Genomic DNA, 18,384 nt, shown 5'->3' with positions numbered 1-18,384 from the left:
TTAGTGATTTCCTTTGGATATTGATTGCTGCAGACTGTTCATGATTGCAGAATTTCATTTTTATACTTAAATTTTTTTAGGGGGAAATGCTGCCCAACCCATCAGATTATAAATCCTCACTCATAGCACTCACTGCTAATAATTGGTTACTCCGAATATCAACAACTACGGGAAAAGTCCTTGAGAAAATATATCTTGCTTCATATTGCAAATTCAGGTATAAGTTTGACTCTTCTACGATTTTATTATAAAATATAGAAAATTGTGGTCCAAGAAATTTCAGTGTTGCATCGTATATCAAGATGTTAATTTTATCAATCTATTCTCTTTTTTCCCCCTTCATGACTGTATTTGAAGATTTGAGGATAAAGATCCAAATTTTCTTTGTATTCCTCATAGGTAACTGACCTACAGTAGTTTGCAGATAAACTAAAAAAAAAAATTGTGTTTCCCTTTCTACAAATAATAATCTACGTAGTATGCTTTATTTTCATGGAGACCATATCGATTTCAGTGAAATTACTTTCATAGTACAATCTAAAACTGTTCTTTTAACAATCAGCTTTGTAAATTGGAAATAAGTTTTTTGGCATGAGTATGAACTCACAAAAATGTTAAAGTAATTTTCAAATTTTGTTTAAACTTATTTAAAGCTTGAATGGTTATTTTTTGCCTCCAGGATTATTTCTGGGGCTTGGTGACGGCTCTACGAATCCACTGCACCTGGAGACCTTTTTTTGTTTTTTTTCCTCCAGGGTTATTGCTGGGCTCGGTGCCTGCACCATGAATCCACCGCTCCTGGAGGCCATTTTTCCCCCTTTTTTGTTGCCCTTGTTCTTGTAGCCTCTTTGTGGTTATTATTATTACCATTGTTGATGTTGTTCATTGTTGGATAGGACAGAGAGAAATGGAGAGGAGGGGGAGAGAAAGACACCTGCAGACCTGATTCACCGCCTGTGAAGCGACTCCCCTGCAGGTGGGGAGCCTGGGCTCCAACCGGGATCCTTACGCCAGTCCTTGAGCTTTGCGCCACGTGCGCTTAACCCACTGCGCCATTGCCTGACACCCTTTTTTTTTTTTTAAAGATGTTATATATTTTTTAAATATTTATTTATTCCTTTTTTGTTGCCCTTGTTTTATTGTTGTAGTTATTGTTGTTGTTGGATAGGACAGAGAAATGGAGAGGGGAGGGGAAGACAGAGAGGGGAAGAGAAAGACAGACGCCTGCAGACCTGCTTCACCCTTGTAAAGTGACTCCCCTGCAGGAGGGGAGCCCAGGGCTCGAACTGGGATCCTTACGCTGGTCCTTGTGCTTTGCGCCACATGCGCTTAGCCTGCTACACTACCACCTGACTCCCCAGGCCATTTTTTTATTGGATAGGACAGAGTGAAATTGGAAGTATAAGGGGAGAGAGAGATAGACACCTGCAGATCTGCTTAACCACTTGTGAAGTAACTCCCATGCAAGTGGGGAGCTAGGGGCTCAAATCGGGATCCTTGCGTCAGGCCTAGCACTTTGCACTATGTGCGCTTAACCCACTGCACTACCACCCGGCCCCCTCAAACAAAGTCATCAAAATTCTAGTAGGATTAAAGTATGTTTTTAGAGGAATATATTCATGTGAGAATCTAGAAAAATATTTTTAGCTATTTTTATTCTTTATCTTTTTAAATATTTTTATTATCTTTATTTATTGTAATTGAGAAAGAAGGGAGTGATAGAGAGGTAGAGAGACACCTGCAGCACTGCTTGACCACTCACAAAGCTTTCCCCCTGGAGGTGGGGACTAGGGGCTCGAACCCAGGTCCTTGTGTATTGTATTATGTGCGCTCAACCAGGTGTGCCACCATTGGGTCTCTACTGTTTATCTTTTTTTTTTTTTTTTCCCTCCAGGGTTATTGCTGGGCTCGGTGCCTGCACCATGAATCCACCGCTCCTGGAGGCCATTTTTTCCCCTTTTTGTTGCCCTAGTTGTTGCAGCCTCGTTGCAGTTATTATTGCCATTGTTGACGTTGCTTTATTGTTGGATAGGACAGAGAGAAATGGAGAGAGGAGGGGAAGACAGAGAGAGAGGGGAGAGAAAGATAGACACCTGCAGACCTGCTTCACCGCCTGTGAAGCGACTCCCCTGCAGGTGGAGCCGGGGGCTCGAACCGGGATTCTTATGCTGGTCCCTGCGCTTTGCACTACGTGCACTTAACCCACTGCGCCACCGCCCGACTCCCTACTGTTTATCTTTTAACAGTATATTTAATGAGACAGAGAGTCAGGAGCATTGCTTCTACCATATGCAGTCCTGGGCACCATATATGGGAGCTTATTCATGCAAGCCCTTCACTTTACCCTTTACTTAGGGCACACAATTTATTTGTTTGTTTAGTGACCTATTAATAAGGGTGTAATTCCACCCCAGCTCCACCACCAAAGTTCTGTGGCTTCCCCCACCCCCAGTAGTAATCACCATAGTTCTCCCAAGGTCATTGTGTGTGTGTATGTATGTATATATATATATTTCATGTTTATTATTTTATTTTACTTTTTTTTTAAAGAATTTATTTATTTATTCATGAGAAAGATAGGATAGAGAAAGAACCAGACATCACTCTGGTACATGTGCTGCTGGGGATTGAACTCAGGACCTCATGCTTGAGAGTCCAGTGCTTTATCTACTGCGCCACCTCCCAGACCACATTTTATATTTATTTTTAAAATAAATTACTTTAGGGCTGGAACAATAGCTCACGCGGTAGAATTCCCTCTTTGCTGTGCATGCAGCCCATATTTGAGCCCTAGTGCCTCATGGGAAGCACTACAGCACTGGAAGCAACTCCAGTGTATGGTGTCTCTCCCTCTCTCAGTCCCTCTGTATCTGTGAATAAAAAGTCATTTGGGGGGAGTCGGGCGGTGGCGCAGTGGGTTAAGCGCACGTGGCGCAAAGCACAGGGACCAGCATAAGAATCCCGGTTCGAGGCCCCGGCTCCCCACCTGCAGGGGAGTCGCTTCACAGGCGGTGAAGCAGGTCTGCAGGTGTCTTATCTTTCTCTCCCCTCTCTCTCTGTCTTCCCCTCCTCTCTCCATTTCTCTCTGTCCTATCCAACAAAAAGCAACGTCAACAATGGCAATAATAACCGCACCAAGGCTGCAACAACTAGGGCAACCAAAAGGGGGAAAAATGGCCTCCAGGAGCGGTGGATTCATGGTGCAGGCACCGAGCCCAGCAATAACCCTGGAGGAAAAAAAAAAAAAAAGTCATTTTGGAGCAGTAAAATCAGGCATGCTAAGACTCCAGTTCCATAAAATAAATTACTTTGCATTTCTAATTTAAATGATAAAAACTTTTACTCTTAAATGTTTGGGTTTTTTTGGTTTTTTTTTTTTTTTTGGTTAATATAAAGAAACATACCCAAATGAATAAAATTCTTTTCTTTTTAAAAGATACTTGAGCTGGGACACTCCTCAAGAAGTCATCGCAGTCAAGTCAGCTCAGAACAAAGGCTCAACTTTGGCCCGGCAGGTAGACATCTTTATCAGTAAAATGAATTTACTTATATAGGAATTTGTCTACAGATTTACCATGAAAGAAATAAGCATCTTTGTTTTCTGATGTATGCTATAAATTCCCTCCAAACTATTCCAAGGAAATAAAACAGATTATTTTATATTCCATAATGGAAAGAAATTGGCTGCATCTTCTTCAAAGTAAGGGAGCATGGGAGATAGCAGTTTGTTCCTGTGCCACCAAAGATTCCAGGTTCAAACCCCAGTACTACCAGATGCCATATTTTAGCAAAACTCTGGTTAAGAAAAGAAAAGGAAAGAAAAGGAGGTTGGGTGGTAGCACAGTGGGTTGAGCGCACATGGCGCAGAGTGCAAGGACTAGCATAAGGATCCCGGTTCGAGCCCCCGGCTCTTCACCTGCAAGGGAGTTGCTTCACAAGCGGTGAAGCAAGTCTGCAGGTGTCTGTCTTTCTCTCCCCCCTCTGTCTTCCCTCTTCTCTCCATTTCTCTCTGTCCTATCCAACAACAACATCAACAACAATAATAATAACCACAACAATGCTAAAACAACAAGGGCAACAAAAGGGGGAAAAATAGCCTCCAGGAGCAGGCACCGAGCCCCAGCAATAACCCTGGAGGCAAAAAGTAAATAAATAAAAAGAAAAAAGAAAAGAAAAGAAAAGATAAAGGGAGCAGTCCACTTCAAGTAGAGAAATCACAGAAGCTTTTAGTGTTCATATTTTTCTCTATTTCATAAGATATATACTCCTTTTGAATGATATGACCTTGATAACTGAATTTTGTATTGTTGTTTACTCTTAGAATTTAAATTTGGAATGCTGACTAATGTGTTAACATTAAAATGTAATGTATTGATTTATATTATTATTTTGTTATACAGTGTAAAATATCTTCGTACAGTATATAAAATATATTTTGTTGCCAAGAAATGCCCACTTGTATAGATTTTTTTTTCTGTGTAATGTATACATTTCTGAAGGGTTTCTTTGTGGGTGACACTAGACCTTGCACATGGATGAGTCCATAACTCCGAGGCCACCTTTTAAAAAAAATTTTTTTTCTTTAATCTTTATTTATTTGATAGAGACAGCCAGAAATTGAGTGGAAGGGGGAGACAGAGAAGGAGACAGACACCTGCAGCACTGCTTCATCACTTAGGAAGCTTTCCCCCTGCAGGTGGGGTCCAGGGTCTTGAACCCGGGTCCTTGTGCACTGTAACGTGCACTCAGCCAGGTGCACCACCGCCTGCCACTGTCTCCCCCGCCCCCGCCACCTTTTTCATTCTCTTTATTCAGCTAGAGATAAAGAACAACACCTTCTTCTTCTAGCGTTTGCCCTTCTTCCGTAGCCAGTCAACAGCGTCAGGTTGAGCTGCTTGTTGCTGGCTTTGAAAGTGACTGGGATCCATGTGGATTCAGTCGGCTAGGAAGGATCGTCAGTTTCCCCAATGAATGGGTACTCACGGGATGCACCACGAGAAGGTCGATCCAATGCACCCAAGAACAACACCAAAACAGTATAACAGTATTCCACCATCTGCGGAGCTTTCTCTAGTTCCTTGTATGGTATCCCATGTAGTACTGGGACTTGAACCTGGGTGATCTCACGTGGTAGGGTATGCATTCAACTTGGTGAACTATCTCCCACCCCTGAAGAAGTGTTAAGAAGACATATTTTGAACATGTATGCCTTGTTAGGTAAATTTTAACTACACAGAGTAAAAACATGTTGTCATAAAACATCAGCATAACTGCATGGCAAGACAAGTAGATGTTTCTGATTTATGAAAACAGTATGTCTGAAATACTCTTGAGAGCTGCCTATAATTTTCGTTTTTCCCTCTAGGCAGGCATTCAACAGTCTGTTTTGCTGTACCTTGCTGTGCTCCGTGTCCTCCCTTTTTCCCTCATAGGGATTTTGGAGATCAACAAAAAGGTAAGAACTTGCTTCTGATTCAACTGCAATATTAACTTTTGACCAAAAAATAAAATTTCCTCATTTAATTTTTCCTTATTAGATATCTCAATTGGAAGAGTTCTGCTGACTAAAAAAAAAAAAATTGCTGTTGTGGTCTGTTTCATATCAAAAGCCATGAGAGCTTTTGATGTAGGAAGAGACCTTAATTATCCCTTCACCTTTTCTGCGTGTTCTTTTATATATATCCCTTTCACATACATAATGTTGAATACCTGTGGTCAACAAACCTCATAAAATGAGTAACATTTTTTTCAGAAAAGTATTCTAAAACTTACTAAAGTAATCATTAAGTAAAGGTGTGTAGTGCCAACAAAATACCTCATTTTAATTGTAAGGTATAATCTAAAACTAGTTTTATAGGATAGATCAACAACTCAACTTTTTAAGTATAATTTATAATTATGTCAAGCTTCTCAGTTTTGGATTTTATTATTTATTACTTATTTATTATTTTATTTTATTATTTATTATTCCTTCATTTGTAGGGCAGTTATAGGAGAAGAAAGAACAAATTTCACTGAGTAAAATACTTAATAGTCTTGTGAACTCCTTTGAAAAATTGTCATTTATTCTGGGTGAATAGTTGTTGACTGGATAATTCTATAGCCTTTTCTTAATTGCCTGAAGTACTATAGAGGACAGATCTTGAGAATTCATTAATATTCATTAGCAAACTAATTGAGTGTGTTTGGGCAGGGGTAGATAGCATAATGGTTATGCGAAGAGTCTCTCATGCCTGAGTTTCCAAAATGAGTGTGTTTTAATTTTTTTAATATTATATAACCACAGTATTGTTAAACTCTATATAACAGCTAAAGAATACTATTAGATGTTTATCTGTCAGTTGTTTTGTGCAAGTCAAATTGAGTATTTTGCAACATTGTATTATATAATGTATTCAACTAGGAAGTAAAGCAACTAAGCATATCCTAAAGCTGGTAAATGGAGGACATGGAATTTGAACCTAAATTTGATTCCAAAGTATAAACCAGGTTTTTTATTACTTAAAAATGGCTGTTTTATTATAGCACTCATTATCTGAAACTATGTGAACTATGTGTATATTACACTCCTTTAAATGAGAATCTGAGTAAAAAGTCATGAGTTAGTCACTATCAAAGTAAACCATAATTATCCTTCTAAGAAGTGACAAAGCATTTCTTTTTTTTTTTTAATTTCTTTATTGGGGAATTAATGTTTTACAGTCGACAGTAAATACAATAGTTTGTAGATGCATAACATTTCTCAGTTTTCCACATAACAATACAACCCCTAGTAGATCCTCTGTCATCCTTTTCCAGGACCTGTACTCTCCCCTACACACACACCAGAGTCCTTTACTTTGATGCAATACACCAATTCCAGTTCAGGTTCTACTTGTGTTTTCTCTTCTGATCTTACTTTTCAACTTCTGCTTGTAAGTGCGATTATCCCATTTATCCTTCTGTTTCTGGCTTATTTCACTTGACATGATTTCTTCAAGCTCCATCCAAGATCGGCTGAAAATGGTGAAATCACCATTTTAAATAGCTGAGTAGGATCCCACTGTGCATATATAGCACAGCTTACTCAACCACTCGGTTGATGCAACACCCGGGTTGCTTCCAGCTTTTGGCTATTAGAAATTGTGCTGCTATGAACATAGGTATACACAAATCTTTTTGGACGCATGTGTTCCTTAGGCTATATCCCTAGGAGAGGAATTGCAGGATCATAGGGTAGGTCCATTTCTAGCCTTATGAGAGTTCTCCAGACTGCTCTCCACAGAGGTTGGACTAATTGACATTCCCACCAGCAGTGCAGGAGGTTCCTTTAGCCCCACAACCTCTCCAGCATTTGCTGCTGCTACCTTTTCTGATGTATGACATTCTCACAGGAGTGAAGTGGTATCTCATTGTTGTCTTTATTTGCATTTCTCTGACAATCAAAGACTTGGAGCATTTTTTCATGTGTTTCTGGGCCTTTTGGATCTCTTCTGTGGTGAATATTCTGTCCATGTCCTCTCCCCATTTTTTGGATGGAGTCATTTGTTTTCTTGTTGTTGAGTTTATATATTTTGGTTATTAAACTCTTGTCTGATGTATGGCATTTAAAGATCTCCCATTCTTAGATCAGGTACTAACTAGACAGGGCTGCCCACTATCACCATTACTATTCAACATATAGTGTTGGAAGTTCTTGCCATAGCAATCAGGCAGGAGCAAGGAATTAAAGGCATACAGATGGGAAGAGAAGAAGTCAACCTCTCCCTATTTGCAGATGACATGATAGTATACATAGAAAAACCTCAGCTGTGTGATCTGAATATTAAGAATGCATGAACCATTGTGAACACTCAGAGGATTGACCTTCTGGTCTTCCCTCAGGTTATGATATCTACCTTTCCCCTCAGATTTTCGGCAATGTTACAGATGCTACTTTGTCTCACGGAATACTGATTGTGATGTACAGCTCGGGACTGGTCAGACTCTATAGCTTCCAAATCATCACTGAACAGGTAGAAAAACTCAAATTAATTACTATTATTTTAATGAGATGCTTTCCGATTAAGGGGTTTTTGTATATTTCGGTTCTATAAAACTGTTCAAATGTGGAAAGACAAAGTAATCTTTAATAAAGGGGTGGGAAGATAAACAGATCTCTAATAGACATTTTCTCTGTCATGTACATGTGAACTTGATTTTTTTTTGCTCTCCCAACAGTAAATAGTAAGTGCTAAAGCCACTATTTTTGTTCTGTTTTGTTTGTAGTTCATGCAACAGAAACTTGACTTAGGGTGTGCATGCAGATGGGGTGGGACTACTGGAACTGTGGGAGAGGCTCCTTTTGGCATTCCTTGTAATATTAAAATCACAGGTATGGCTACTATATAGTGTTTTTTCACCTTAAGAATAAGTTATTATATAAGTACTTTTCCATTGTAGTTATACAAATGTCTTTCTCATAATTTAATTGTAGACTCAATTCAGTTTACCTCTGCATAGCATATTTCTTGATATTGAATAGACATGAACAAACATCTGTCAGTCATTAAATGAAAGACCTATCAGTGCTTGGACTTGCTTAACAGACATCAGTGGCTTCTGTCTGGCAAATCATTTTATATTTCTGGTTTTGATTTATTTTTTATTTTTTTCATTCATTCATTTTTTTTTTCCCCCCTCAGTGCCAGGATCTCACACATGTGTGATTTCACTGTTCCCAAGCTGACTTTTTTTTTTTTAATTCTTTTTTAACTTCAAGTACAGAGAGGCAGAAAGAGAAGGATAGCAGAATAGCAGCAGGACTTGCACTGGTCCCGTGGCAGACTCATCTGGTGCTAGGGCTTTATCCAGGTCACACCAGTGACATGGTGTGGGTAGCTATCCTTTGACCCATAGTCATGCTTTCTTTATCTGAAAGATAGGCAGGGGTAGATAACATAATGGTTATGCAAAGAGACTCTCATACCTGCGGCTCTGAAGTCCCAGATTCAGTCCCTTGAATCACCACAAACCAGAGCTAATCAGTGCTCTGGTTTATATATATATTAATCTAGCAAGCGATACCATCTTAGCTCCCTTAGAACTTAGCATCTTGTAGCTCTGTGAAATTTAGCTAACTAAAGAAAGGTGTTTTCTAAGAAACTTATGTATGCTGTCTAAACCTACAAAATCTTAGTCTTAGAACTTCGCACCAAAATATTGTAGAGATACAAAAAATTAAAGCCAATACTATAAATTTAATAAAATTATGTGTTCAGCAACTTAATAAATATCAACTAAGACTCAAAACTCACAGTATTTATCAAAATAAATAAACCATCACTAATGAAGGTTCATTCAGAATGCAAGGATGGCTAAATGTTTGCAAATAGATACAAAACCCATAAATTTTATTTTTATTTTTATCTTTTTTTAAAATATTATTTATTTATTCCCTTTTGTTGCCCTTGTTTTATTGTTGTAGTTATTGTTGTTATTGATGTTGTTGTTGTTGGATAGGGCAGAGAGAAATGGAGGGGAAGACAGAGAGGGGGAGAGAAGAGAAAGACAGACACCTGCAGACCTGCTTCACCGCCTGTGAAGCAACTCCCCTGCAGGTGGGGAGCTGGGGCCTCGAACCAGGGTCATTACACCGGTCCTTGCGCTTTGCGCCACCTGCGCTTAACTCGCTGCGAAACCCATAAATTTTAAAAGAACATATATTTGTGTTATCGTGCTGTCATTTAATCTTTATTCTTAGTTACATAAGAATCATTTTTTAGGGGGGTGGGGCAGTGGCGCAGTGGGTTAAAAGCATGTGGCGCAAAGCGCAGGGACTGGCATAAGGATCCCGGTTCGAGCCCGCGGCTCCCCCACTGCAGGGGAGTCGCTTCACAGGCAGTGAAGCAGATCTGCAGGTGTCTATCTTTCTCTCCCCCTCTGTCTTCCCCTCCTCTCTCCATTTCTCTCTGTCCTATCCAACAATGAACAACATCAACAATGGCAATAATAATAACCACAATGAGGCTATAACAACAAGGGCAACAAAAAGGGGGAAAAAATGGCCTCCAGGAGCGGTGGGGTGCAGGCACCGGGCCCAGCAATAACCCTGGAGGGGAAAAAAAAAAATCATTTTTTATCATGTTGAGGACAATTCCTTTTATTCCAACCAATAAAAAATATTTTTATGTGAAACTACAGAAGTTTTGTTCAGCAGGCAGAGTAAAACAGGAGATTTAACTAGAAACAGATAAAAAAAAATCAAATTAAGACACTTAATTACTAGAAGAAATGGTCTTAGTAGAAGGTGACAAATTATAAAACAGAATTAATTACAGCCAATTAAGTTGTCCAGGAATTTCAAAATAAATATTTTAAAAAGTTACTTAAAGGTTGAGGAGATAGCATAATGGTGATACAAAAAGACTTTGGTGTCTGAGGCTACAGTGTCCCAGCACCACCATGAGTAGTGAGGTCTTCCTCTCTCTCTTTCTCCCTATATCTTTCTTAAAATAAATAAATAAAAATATTTTTTGAAGAGATTAAGTACTAAAGAAAAGTCACTCCAGTTATTAAATGGCTTGGGCAGCCCCAACAATATTTTTATTTACTACAAATACACTAGCAGTAATCTGTAAAGAAAGTACAGATTTCAGTGTTTACTAAAAATGAGTTTAAGAAGAACTGCCCAAAATGGTTAACAGTGGTCCTGCTGGAATGTAGAGAATAAGTGAGTAACACAAAGAACAAAGGGTGGTAAATACAAAGCACATATAGTCTAAAAACTGTGCTGTGGCTGGGTCCCTGACTATAGAGAGTAATCTGGATCCAAAGCTTGATCACTACAAGGAAATGAAGCTCTGTGACTAGTTGTTGATGTGACAGTGGGCCAGTTGCTTAACCTCGCTAGATCTCATTTTTCTCAACATTAGTAATGCTTGAAAACATGATCTATAAAATAACTTGTCATTTATGAAAACACTAATTTGAAGGGACATATGCACCTCCATGTTCATAGCTGCATTATTCACAATAGCCAAAGAGTGGAAGCAACCTAAATGTCCATCGACAGATGACTGGATGAAGAAGTTATGAACCTATAATCAATGGAGTACTACTCAACAATTTAAAAAAAAAAATGACATTGTGTCCTTTGGGACAGAGTGGATGGAACTGGAGGTGATTATGCTTAGCGAAGTAAGTAAGGAAGTAAAGGATAGCTACCATAAGGTTTCACTCATATGTGCAATGTAGAGAGATCTGAACACATAGAAAAAACAGTTGCCGATCTCTTAAGGCTTTGGGAGAGCTATGGTGGTTAACATTGGGGGTTGGGGGCACAGAACTTTCGTGGTGGGAGTGGATTGGAGCCATACCCCTATTATCGCATAATCTTGTAAATCGCTATTAGATCACTAGTTTAAAAAGTAAGATAACTTAATCATTGTTAGACCATGTAATTAATTATATTTGGAAATTTAGCTTAGTTCTGAAATTTTTTTTTTAAAGATTTCATTTATTTATGAGGAAGATAGAAGGAGAGACAAAGAACCAGACATCACTCTAGCACATGTGCTGCCGGGGATTAAACTCAGGACCTCATGCTTGAGAGTCCAAAGCTTTATCACTGCGCCACCTCCCGGACCACAGTTCTGAAAATTTTAATTTCCATGCCTACACCTTCTCTTGTCACCTTCCTCTTCCCATCTCATATTGTCCCCAAGTAACTTTTTTTTTTAAGTTTTTAGATTATCTTTTTGTAAAAATGAGTAACTGTGTATGTGTATCCCTTAAATATTATATATTTTCATTCACAAAATGTATTGTGTAGTCTATTCTATATGTTATGTTTTCACTTAACACAGGTATCTGACTTTCCGTAAACATTTATTAGAAGGAATGTATACATTTAGCTACTTGTTACATTTAAAATTACATAAAAATTATATCCTATGAATAGCCATTCTTTTATATACAACATAGTAACAATACTCCTTATGTTAAACTCTCCTTTGAAGTGTTCTTGATTGACTTGTCACAGACTCAGAACATCATTACATCTGCAAAGATCCTATTTTACTATTTTTTAATAATTCTTTTCACAGACTAGCCAGTATATGCTCCTTTTGATGGCTTCCTTATATTTGTCACACTATATTGGCATCTTTGTAAATAACCTTACTTTATAGCAATAACAGGATGGTCCAGACCTCTCCTAAAATTATAGATATAGAATATTCTCTGAGAACTTCTTCACTTGTTTAGTAGAGAATAATATTGCAGATAAAAATTTGGACTTAGGGTTAGCAGTGGACCCATCAGATTTGGAGCAAGCAGGTTGTGGCTACTTCCTTGGGGTCATCCTAACAGCTTTGGGAGGAAAGTAATTTTTTATTTATTTATTTATTTTATTATATTCATTTATTTATTTGATAGAGACGGCCAGAAATTGAGAGGAGGAGGGGAGATAGAGAAGGAGAGACAGAGACACCTGCAGACCTACTTCATTACTCGCAAAGCTTTCCCGCTGCAGGTGGAGACTGGGGGTTTGAACCCGGGTCCTTGTGCATTATAACATGTGCACTCAACCAAGTGTGCCACCACCTGGCCCTGGAAACTGATTTTTTTAATGTATCATTTTCCTGATTTTAAAATTTTGAGTCCCTATATCATATTCCCTATAATATAGCTATATAAAACTTAACCCCAAAATTCAAGCTCTAATTATATTTTTATTTTTATATATATTTTAAATGATTTCTTTATTTTGTATAGAGACAGAGAAATTGAGAGGGAAAGGGGAAATAGGGAGAGAGAAAGAGAGATACTTGCAGCCCTGCTTCACTGCTCATGAGGTTTCCCTGTGCAGATGGGAACTGAGGGATTGAACCCAGGTCCTTGTGCTTGGTTTTATGTGTGCTCAACCAGGTGGGCCACCACCTAGTGTTTGTTATACCACCTAGTGTTTGTTATATAAACACCACCTAGTGTTTGTTATAATTTTTATTTTCACCATCATTTGAAATCCACAGAATTATCATATTATGTTTGCATTTATTACGTGATTTAAATACTGATGTCCCTACCAATTTTAAGTTGAAATGTTTATATATGGTCCCTATTATGTATGCAACACTTCATTATAAAGATTATTACCCTTTTCTTAATAGGTTTTAGAAAGAAAATACTTCAAGGGGCCAGGCAGTGGCACACCTGGTTAAGCACATACACTACAGTGCCCAAGGACCCAGGTTCAAGCCTCTGGTCCAAACGGGCAGAGGGAAAGCTTCACGAGTGGTGAGGCAGGGCTGCAGGTGCCTCTCTGATTCTCTCCCCTTTCTACCTCCCCTTCCCCTCTCAAATTTTGTCTCTAAATAAAATTTTTTTTTAAATACTTATAATTTATTTACATATTTCTGGATGGTGGCTCACCTGGCTGAGCACACATGAGTGCAGAAGAATCTGGGTTCAAGTTAAAGATCCTGGTTCAAGCCCCCAACCATCACCTGTAGGGGGAGACTATTTTATAAAGAGTGGTGAAGCAGAGCTTCAGCTGTCTTCCCCTCCCCCCCCCCTTTTTTTTTTTACCAGAGCACTGCTCAGCTCTGGCTGATGGTTTGGGGGAGGAGTTTTAGCATTGAACCTGGAACTTTAGAGCCTCAGGCATGAAAGTCTCTGCATAACCACTGTGCTATCTCCCCTTGCCTAGGCTCTCTTGTTCTGTCTCCCTACCTACCCTCCCCTGTCAATTTCTATCTGTCCTATCAAATAAAAGAAAGGGAAAAAAATGTCACCAGGAGTGGTTTATTTGTCATGCTGGCACCTAGCTCCAGCAGTAACCCTGGTGACAATATAAAAAAATAAAATAAAAATAAGACATCAGTTTATGAACCCACTTTTTCTTTTTTTAATGAAATTTTACTTATTTTTAAATTTATTTTACAAATCAAACATCATTATATATATTTTAAAAAGTAGAGGCTTAACTATAGGATTGTTTTAAGAGTTGGAAATGGGCATTCTGGGAGTTGGCACAGTGGATAAGGCATTGAACTCTCAAGCATGAGGTCCCAAGTTTGATCCCTGGCATCACATAGACTAGAATAATACTCTTATTCTCTCCCCCTCTTCCTTTTTCTCTCATAAGTAAATAAATACTCTTAAAAAGAGTTGGAACCGGTATCTAACCCAGAATCTTTTATATAGTAGATACTTAGTACTTGACAGTTACTTTTATTCTTTTTTTTTTTTTTGCCTTATAACCATCTGTAGTTCTCCATTTAGCTGCATGTCATATATACCCTGAAAAATTGATAAAAGAGTGTTGACTTAAAAGACTTCCATTTGTTTCCCACCAGCTATCTCTTTTCTTAGCATTAAACCTCCAAGTAATTTTTCAGTAATGGAAACTCATAGATCATGCATGCACAGATAATGAATGTGCCAAGATTCCCAGAATGAAGTTAATAACTTTCTTTTACCCATCTTTACAGACACTCCACCGCTGCTTTTTGAGGTGTCCTCGCTAGAGAATGCTTTTCAGATTGGAGGTCATCCTTGGCACTACATCATCACACCTAATAAGAAGAAACAAAAAGGAGTTTTTCATATTTGTGCCCTAAAAGACAATTCCTTGGTAAATCATGAGTGATCACATTTTTTCAGTAATAAATTTATATTTTAACAAGTCATGGGGCCAGGCGGTAGTGCAGTGGGTTAAGTGCACATGGCGCAAAGCACAAGGACTGGCATAGGGATCCTGGTTCGAGCACCCAGTTCCCCACCTTCAGGGGAGTCACTTCACAAGCAGTGAAGCGGATCTGCAGGTGTCTATCTTTCTCTCCCCCTCTCTGTCTTCCCCTCCTCTCTCCATTTCTCTCTGTCCTATCCAACAATGATGACATCAATAACAACAATAATAATAACCACAACAATGGTAAAACAACCAGGGTAACAAAAGGGAAAAATGGCCCCCTGCCTTAGCTCTCTCTGTCACCCTCTAGCAAAGAAAAAGGAAAAATTGACCTCTGGTAACAATGGAATCTTCAGGCACCAAGCCCTAGCAATAACTTGTAGCAAAAAGAAAAATTAAGGAAAAAAAAATGTATCAGGACACTAAAAAAGAAAATCTTAAAAATTAAAGCTCATTCACTGATTTGATGCATGTGTATAAAGTATATTAAATTCCATCTATATTATAAAAAAGATGTATTGAGAGAGAGAGTACCACTTCAGCATATGTGATACTAGAAATCAGACCTGGTCTATCCTGCTGTCAGTGCACGGAGCCATTTCCCCCACTGCTAAATTCCAAAGTTTTTAACATGGCACACAATGTATTTGTGAGAGCCACTACCTACCTTGCCAACATCATGCTGGATGTTGTGCTCCTCATAATTTTGGTTGCTAATAACACATACATGCTGCATTGATAAACACTTCGCTGGTTTTTGATTTTGCTGTTTCTCTCTGGCCACTTTATGCTCATCCTTTATGGGTTGCTTCAAGCTTTGTTCCATTCTGAAATTCTGTTTATCTTGGTTCAATACTTGATAATATTCTGTGCATGGTTTTAATTACTTTGTTTTCTACATTGCCATATTATTTTCTTTCTTTCTTTCTTCCTTCCTTCCTTTCTTTTCCTTTTTTTACCAGAGCACTGCTGAATTTAAGGTGTTGCAGGGGTTTATTTTCTTTATATGTTACTGCCTCCCCACTTGATTGTGAGCTTCACAATGGCAAAGATCATGTCAGGAACTCAAATACCAAATATATAGTGCCCTGCTATTATGTGCTTATAGAATTAATTAATTAATTTTTAAAAATGTGAATCTCTAAAATATTCATTTCATCTTACATTGGAGAAATTTTTAAAAATTAAGTGACTTGAAAAGATTGTAAAGAAATATGTCTTTCTCCCATAAAGATCTTTGGTCCATATTCCCAGAGGGATAAAAAATAGGGAAACTTTCAGTAGAGGGAAGTGGATATGGAACTCTGGTGGTAGGAACTGTATGGAATTGTACCTCTCTTATACCACAATCTTATCAATCATTATTAAGTCATTAATGAAATGCATATGATCCTGAAAATATATATGTGTGTGTGTGTGTGTGTGTGTGTCTTTCTGATAGTTTTAAGTGCTCCAGTTCATAAAATAAAAAATTTGGATATATTTGCATTCATATATCATAGATATGTTTTTCTTTGTTTTAATGTCTAAATTTACTACCATAAAATAAGTGTTCTTATTTAAATGTTTAATCAGTATTACAACATTTCCCTAGCATTACTCTTTAATAGTTGACCTTTCCAAGGAGATTATATGACCTTAGTCTGAGATTTCAGGTTTAATGAGCTATTCACTTTTTTTTCTGTCCATTCTTCTGATGATTACCAGTTTGTTAAGAATAAGGACAGGAGGTCAATTGTTTGTTTAATTATGGCACAGCTAGAAGACTAGCAAGTCCATGGACTTTGCTGTCAGGTGTGCTATTCTTCTTCTTCATTTAGGAGCTACAAGACAGAACAAATGGTGTATGCTCTTTATTAGTTTCCTCATCAGTAAAGTGGGGATAAACATTTAAGGATTGGAGTGTTACAACCAAATGAAATAATAACTATAAAATATTGACTGTAATGCTTGACACAAAGCAAATGCCTGAGCTACAATGGAGTGTTCCATTATCATTTGTGAGGTTTAACATACACTGTAGGATAAAGGTCTTCTTCTGAATTTTAATGTTCTGACTCTCAAGACTGAGGGTCATAACTCAGCCCTTATTCATAACCTAGTTCAACTAATTGATTTTTTTGTCCCTATATTTTTGATTTACTGATTTGTCAGTGCTGTTAGATTTGAAATTTTTATGTCCCCTTAATACTTATTTTCAATATTTTTTTCCAACTTTAGGCAAAAAATGGAATCCAAGAAATGGACTGTTGTTCACTAGAATCAGACTGGATCTATTTCCATCCTGACGCATCTGGTAGAATAATACATGTTGGCCCAAATCAGGTCAAGTGAGTATTTTCATTATTTGCTTTAAAGTTAAAAGTAGCTTTTAGTAGCATTTACTGGCATCTTTATTTTTGCCAACTATTAAGCCAAATGTGGAAATAATTAGCTTGTTAAAAGGTGTTTCCTCAGAGACTGACATCAATAAAGCCTGACTAATCTCCCAGACTCACCATTTACTGTTTTAAATATCATGTTACAGTAACTTCTAAGATGGTTACTTTATGAATGATAGATGATTACAAATCAGCTTGTTCTCACTAGGTTGTAATTCTCCAGGACTAATGAGAAGATAATTTTATCTTACTGTAGCTGAAACTGCAGATTTCATGAAGTAAATCTTTTTTTTCTCCTTTGTTCTCCCTATCTTAGCACAGTTGAGCATTCCTCCCTTGAAGGAATCTTCATATGGTTTTTCTGAGACCACAGTTCTCCCTAATATTTTCCTCCTTCTCTGATCTTTCTTAGTGTTCATCGTCTCCTTCTACCCAGACTTTAGTTGTTAAGTGTTCTCAGGACTTAAACCTAATGTTTCACTCTTCATTTCCTTCTTGCATGATTGTGTTTATTCCCATAGCTTCAAAGAAAAATTTCTGAAATCTGTTCATTTTTGCCATTGGCTCCATCACGATCTGTGGCCCAAACAAGATCGTGATAGAGCCAAGGGCAAAAATGGGCAGATTTCAGAATTTTTATTTTATTTTATTTTATTTTATTTTTAATTTATTTTTGGCCTCCAGGGTTATTCTGGGGCTCAGTGCCTGCACTACGAATCCACTGCTCCTGGAGGCTATTTTTTCCCTTTTGTTGCCCTTGTTGTTTATCGTTGTTGTTACTATTATTATTGTTGTTGCTATCATTGTTGTTGGATTAGACAGAAAAATTGAGAGAGGAGGGGAAGACAGAGGGGGAGAGATAGTCACCTGCAGACCTGCTTCACTCCTTATGAAGTGACCCCTGCCGCAGGTAAGGAGCCAGGGGCTCGAACCAGGATCCTTACACAGGTCTTTGTGCTTTGCACCATGTGCACTTAACCCACTGCGCTACCACCCAGCCCTCAGATTTCAGAAATTTTTAGTAGCACAATAAACTGGACTGACAGAATATATGGTGTGTGTGTGTGTGTGTGTGTGTGTACACATGTGTGGGGATGTGCCCATGCATGTGCAGGGGTATATGGAAGAGAACAAGAATGTACATGGGTGTTTGTGTATAGGTATCCTACTGAGAGATAATAACCTAAAAAAAGAAAGTGTCAAGATTGAGTCAAGCTTCGTGTGTGAGTTCAGATGAGAGGTTTGATCTAGGACATAAATTTTGATATATATGATCTTTAAAGCTATGGAAAAAATACTATTTTTAAATGTAAAATATTTTTAAAATTTTAAATGTTGGCAATAATTAAA

At 38.0% G+C, this 18,384-nt stretch overlaps 1 protein-coding gene across 1 annotated transcript in view; it reads left to right on the top strand.

Annotated features, from left to right (window-relative positions):
• Window positions 1–18,384, top strand: part of DCAF17 (DDB1 and CUL4 associated factor 17) — a 35,715-nt gene that overhangs the window by 8,868 nt on the left and 8,463 nt on the right. Inside the window, exons 4-10 of the mRNA XM_007534543.3 lie at window positions 81–217; window positions 3,437–3,515; window positions 5,366–5,455; window positions 7,890–7,994; window positions 8,248–8,353; window positions 14,454–14,596; window positions 16,874–16,983. Coding sequence (XP_007534605.1) covers window positions 81–217; window positions 3,437–3,515; window positions 5,366–5,455; window positions 7,890–7,994; window positions 8,248–8,353; window positions 14,454–14,596; window positions 16,874–16,983 — 770 coding nt within the window. The remainder of the gene's footprint in view (window positions 1–80; window positions 218–3,436; window positions 3,516–5,365; window positions 5,456–7,889; window positions 7,995–8,247; window positions 8,354–14,453; window positions 14,597–16,873; window positions 16,984–18,384) is intronic.

Source organism: Erinaceus europaeus, chromosome 18 (genome assembly GCF_950295315.1).
Source record: "Erinaceus europaeus chromosome 18, mEriEur2.1, whole genome shotgun sequence".
NCBI lineage: Eukaryota > Metazoa > Chordata > Mammalia > Eulipotyphla > Erinaceidae > Erinaceus > Erinaceus europaeus.
This window is presented reverse-complemented; position numbering and strand designations above follow the sequence as displayed.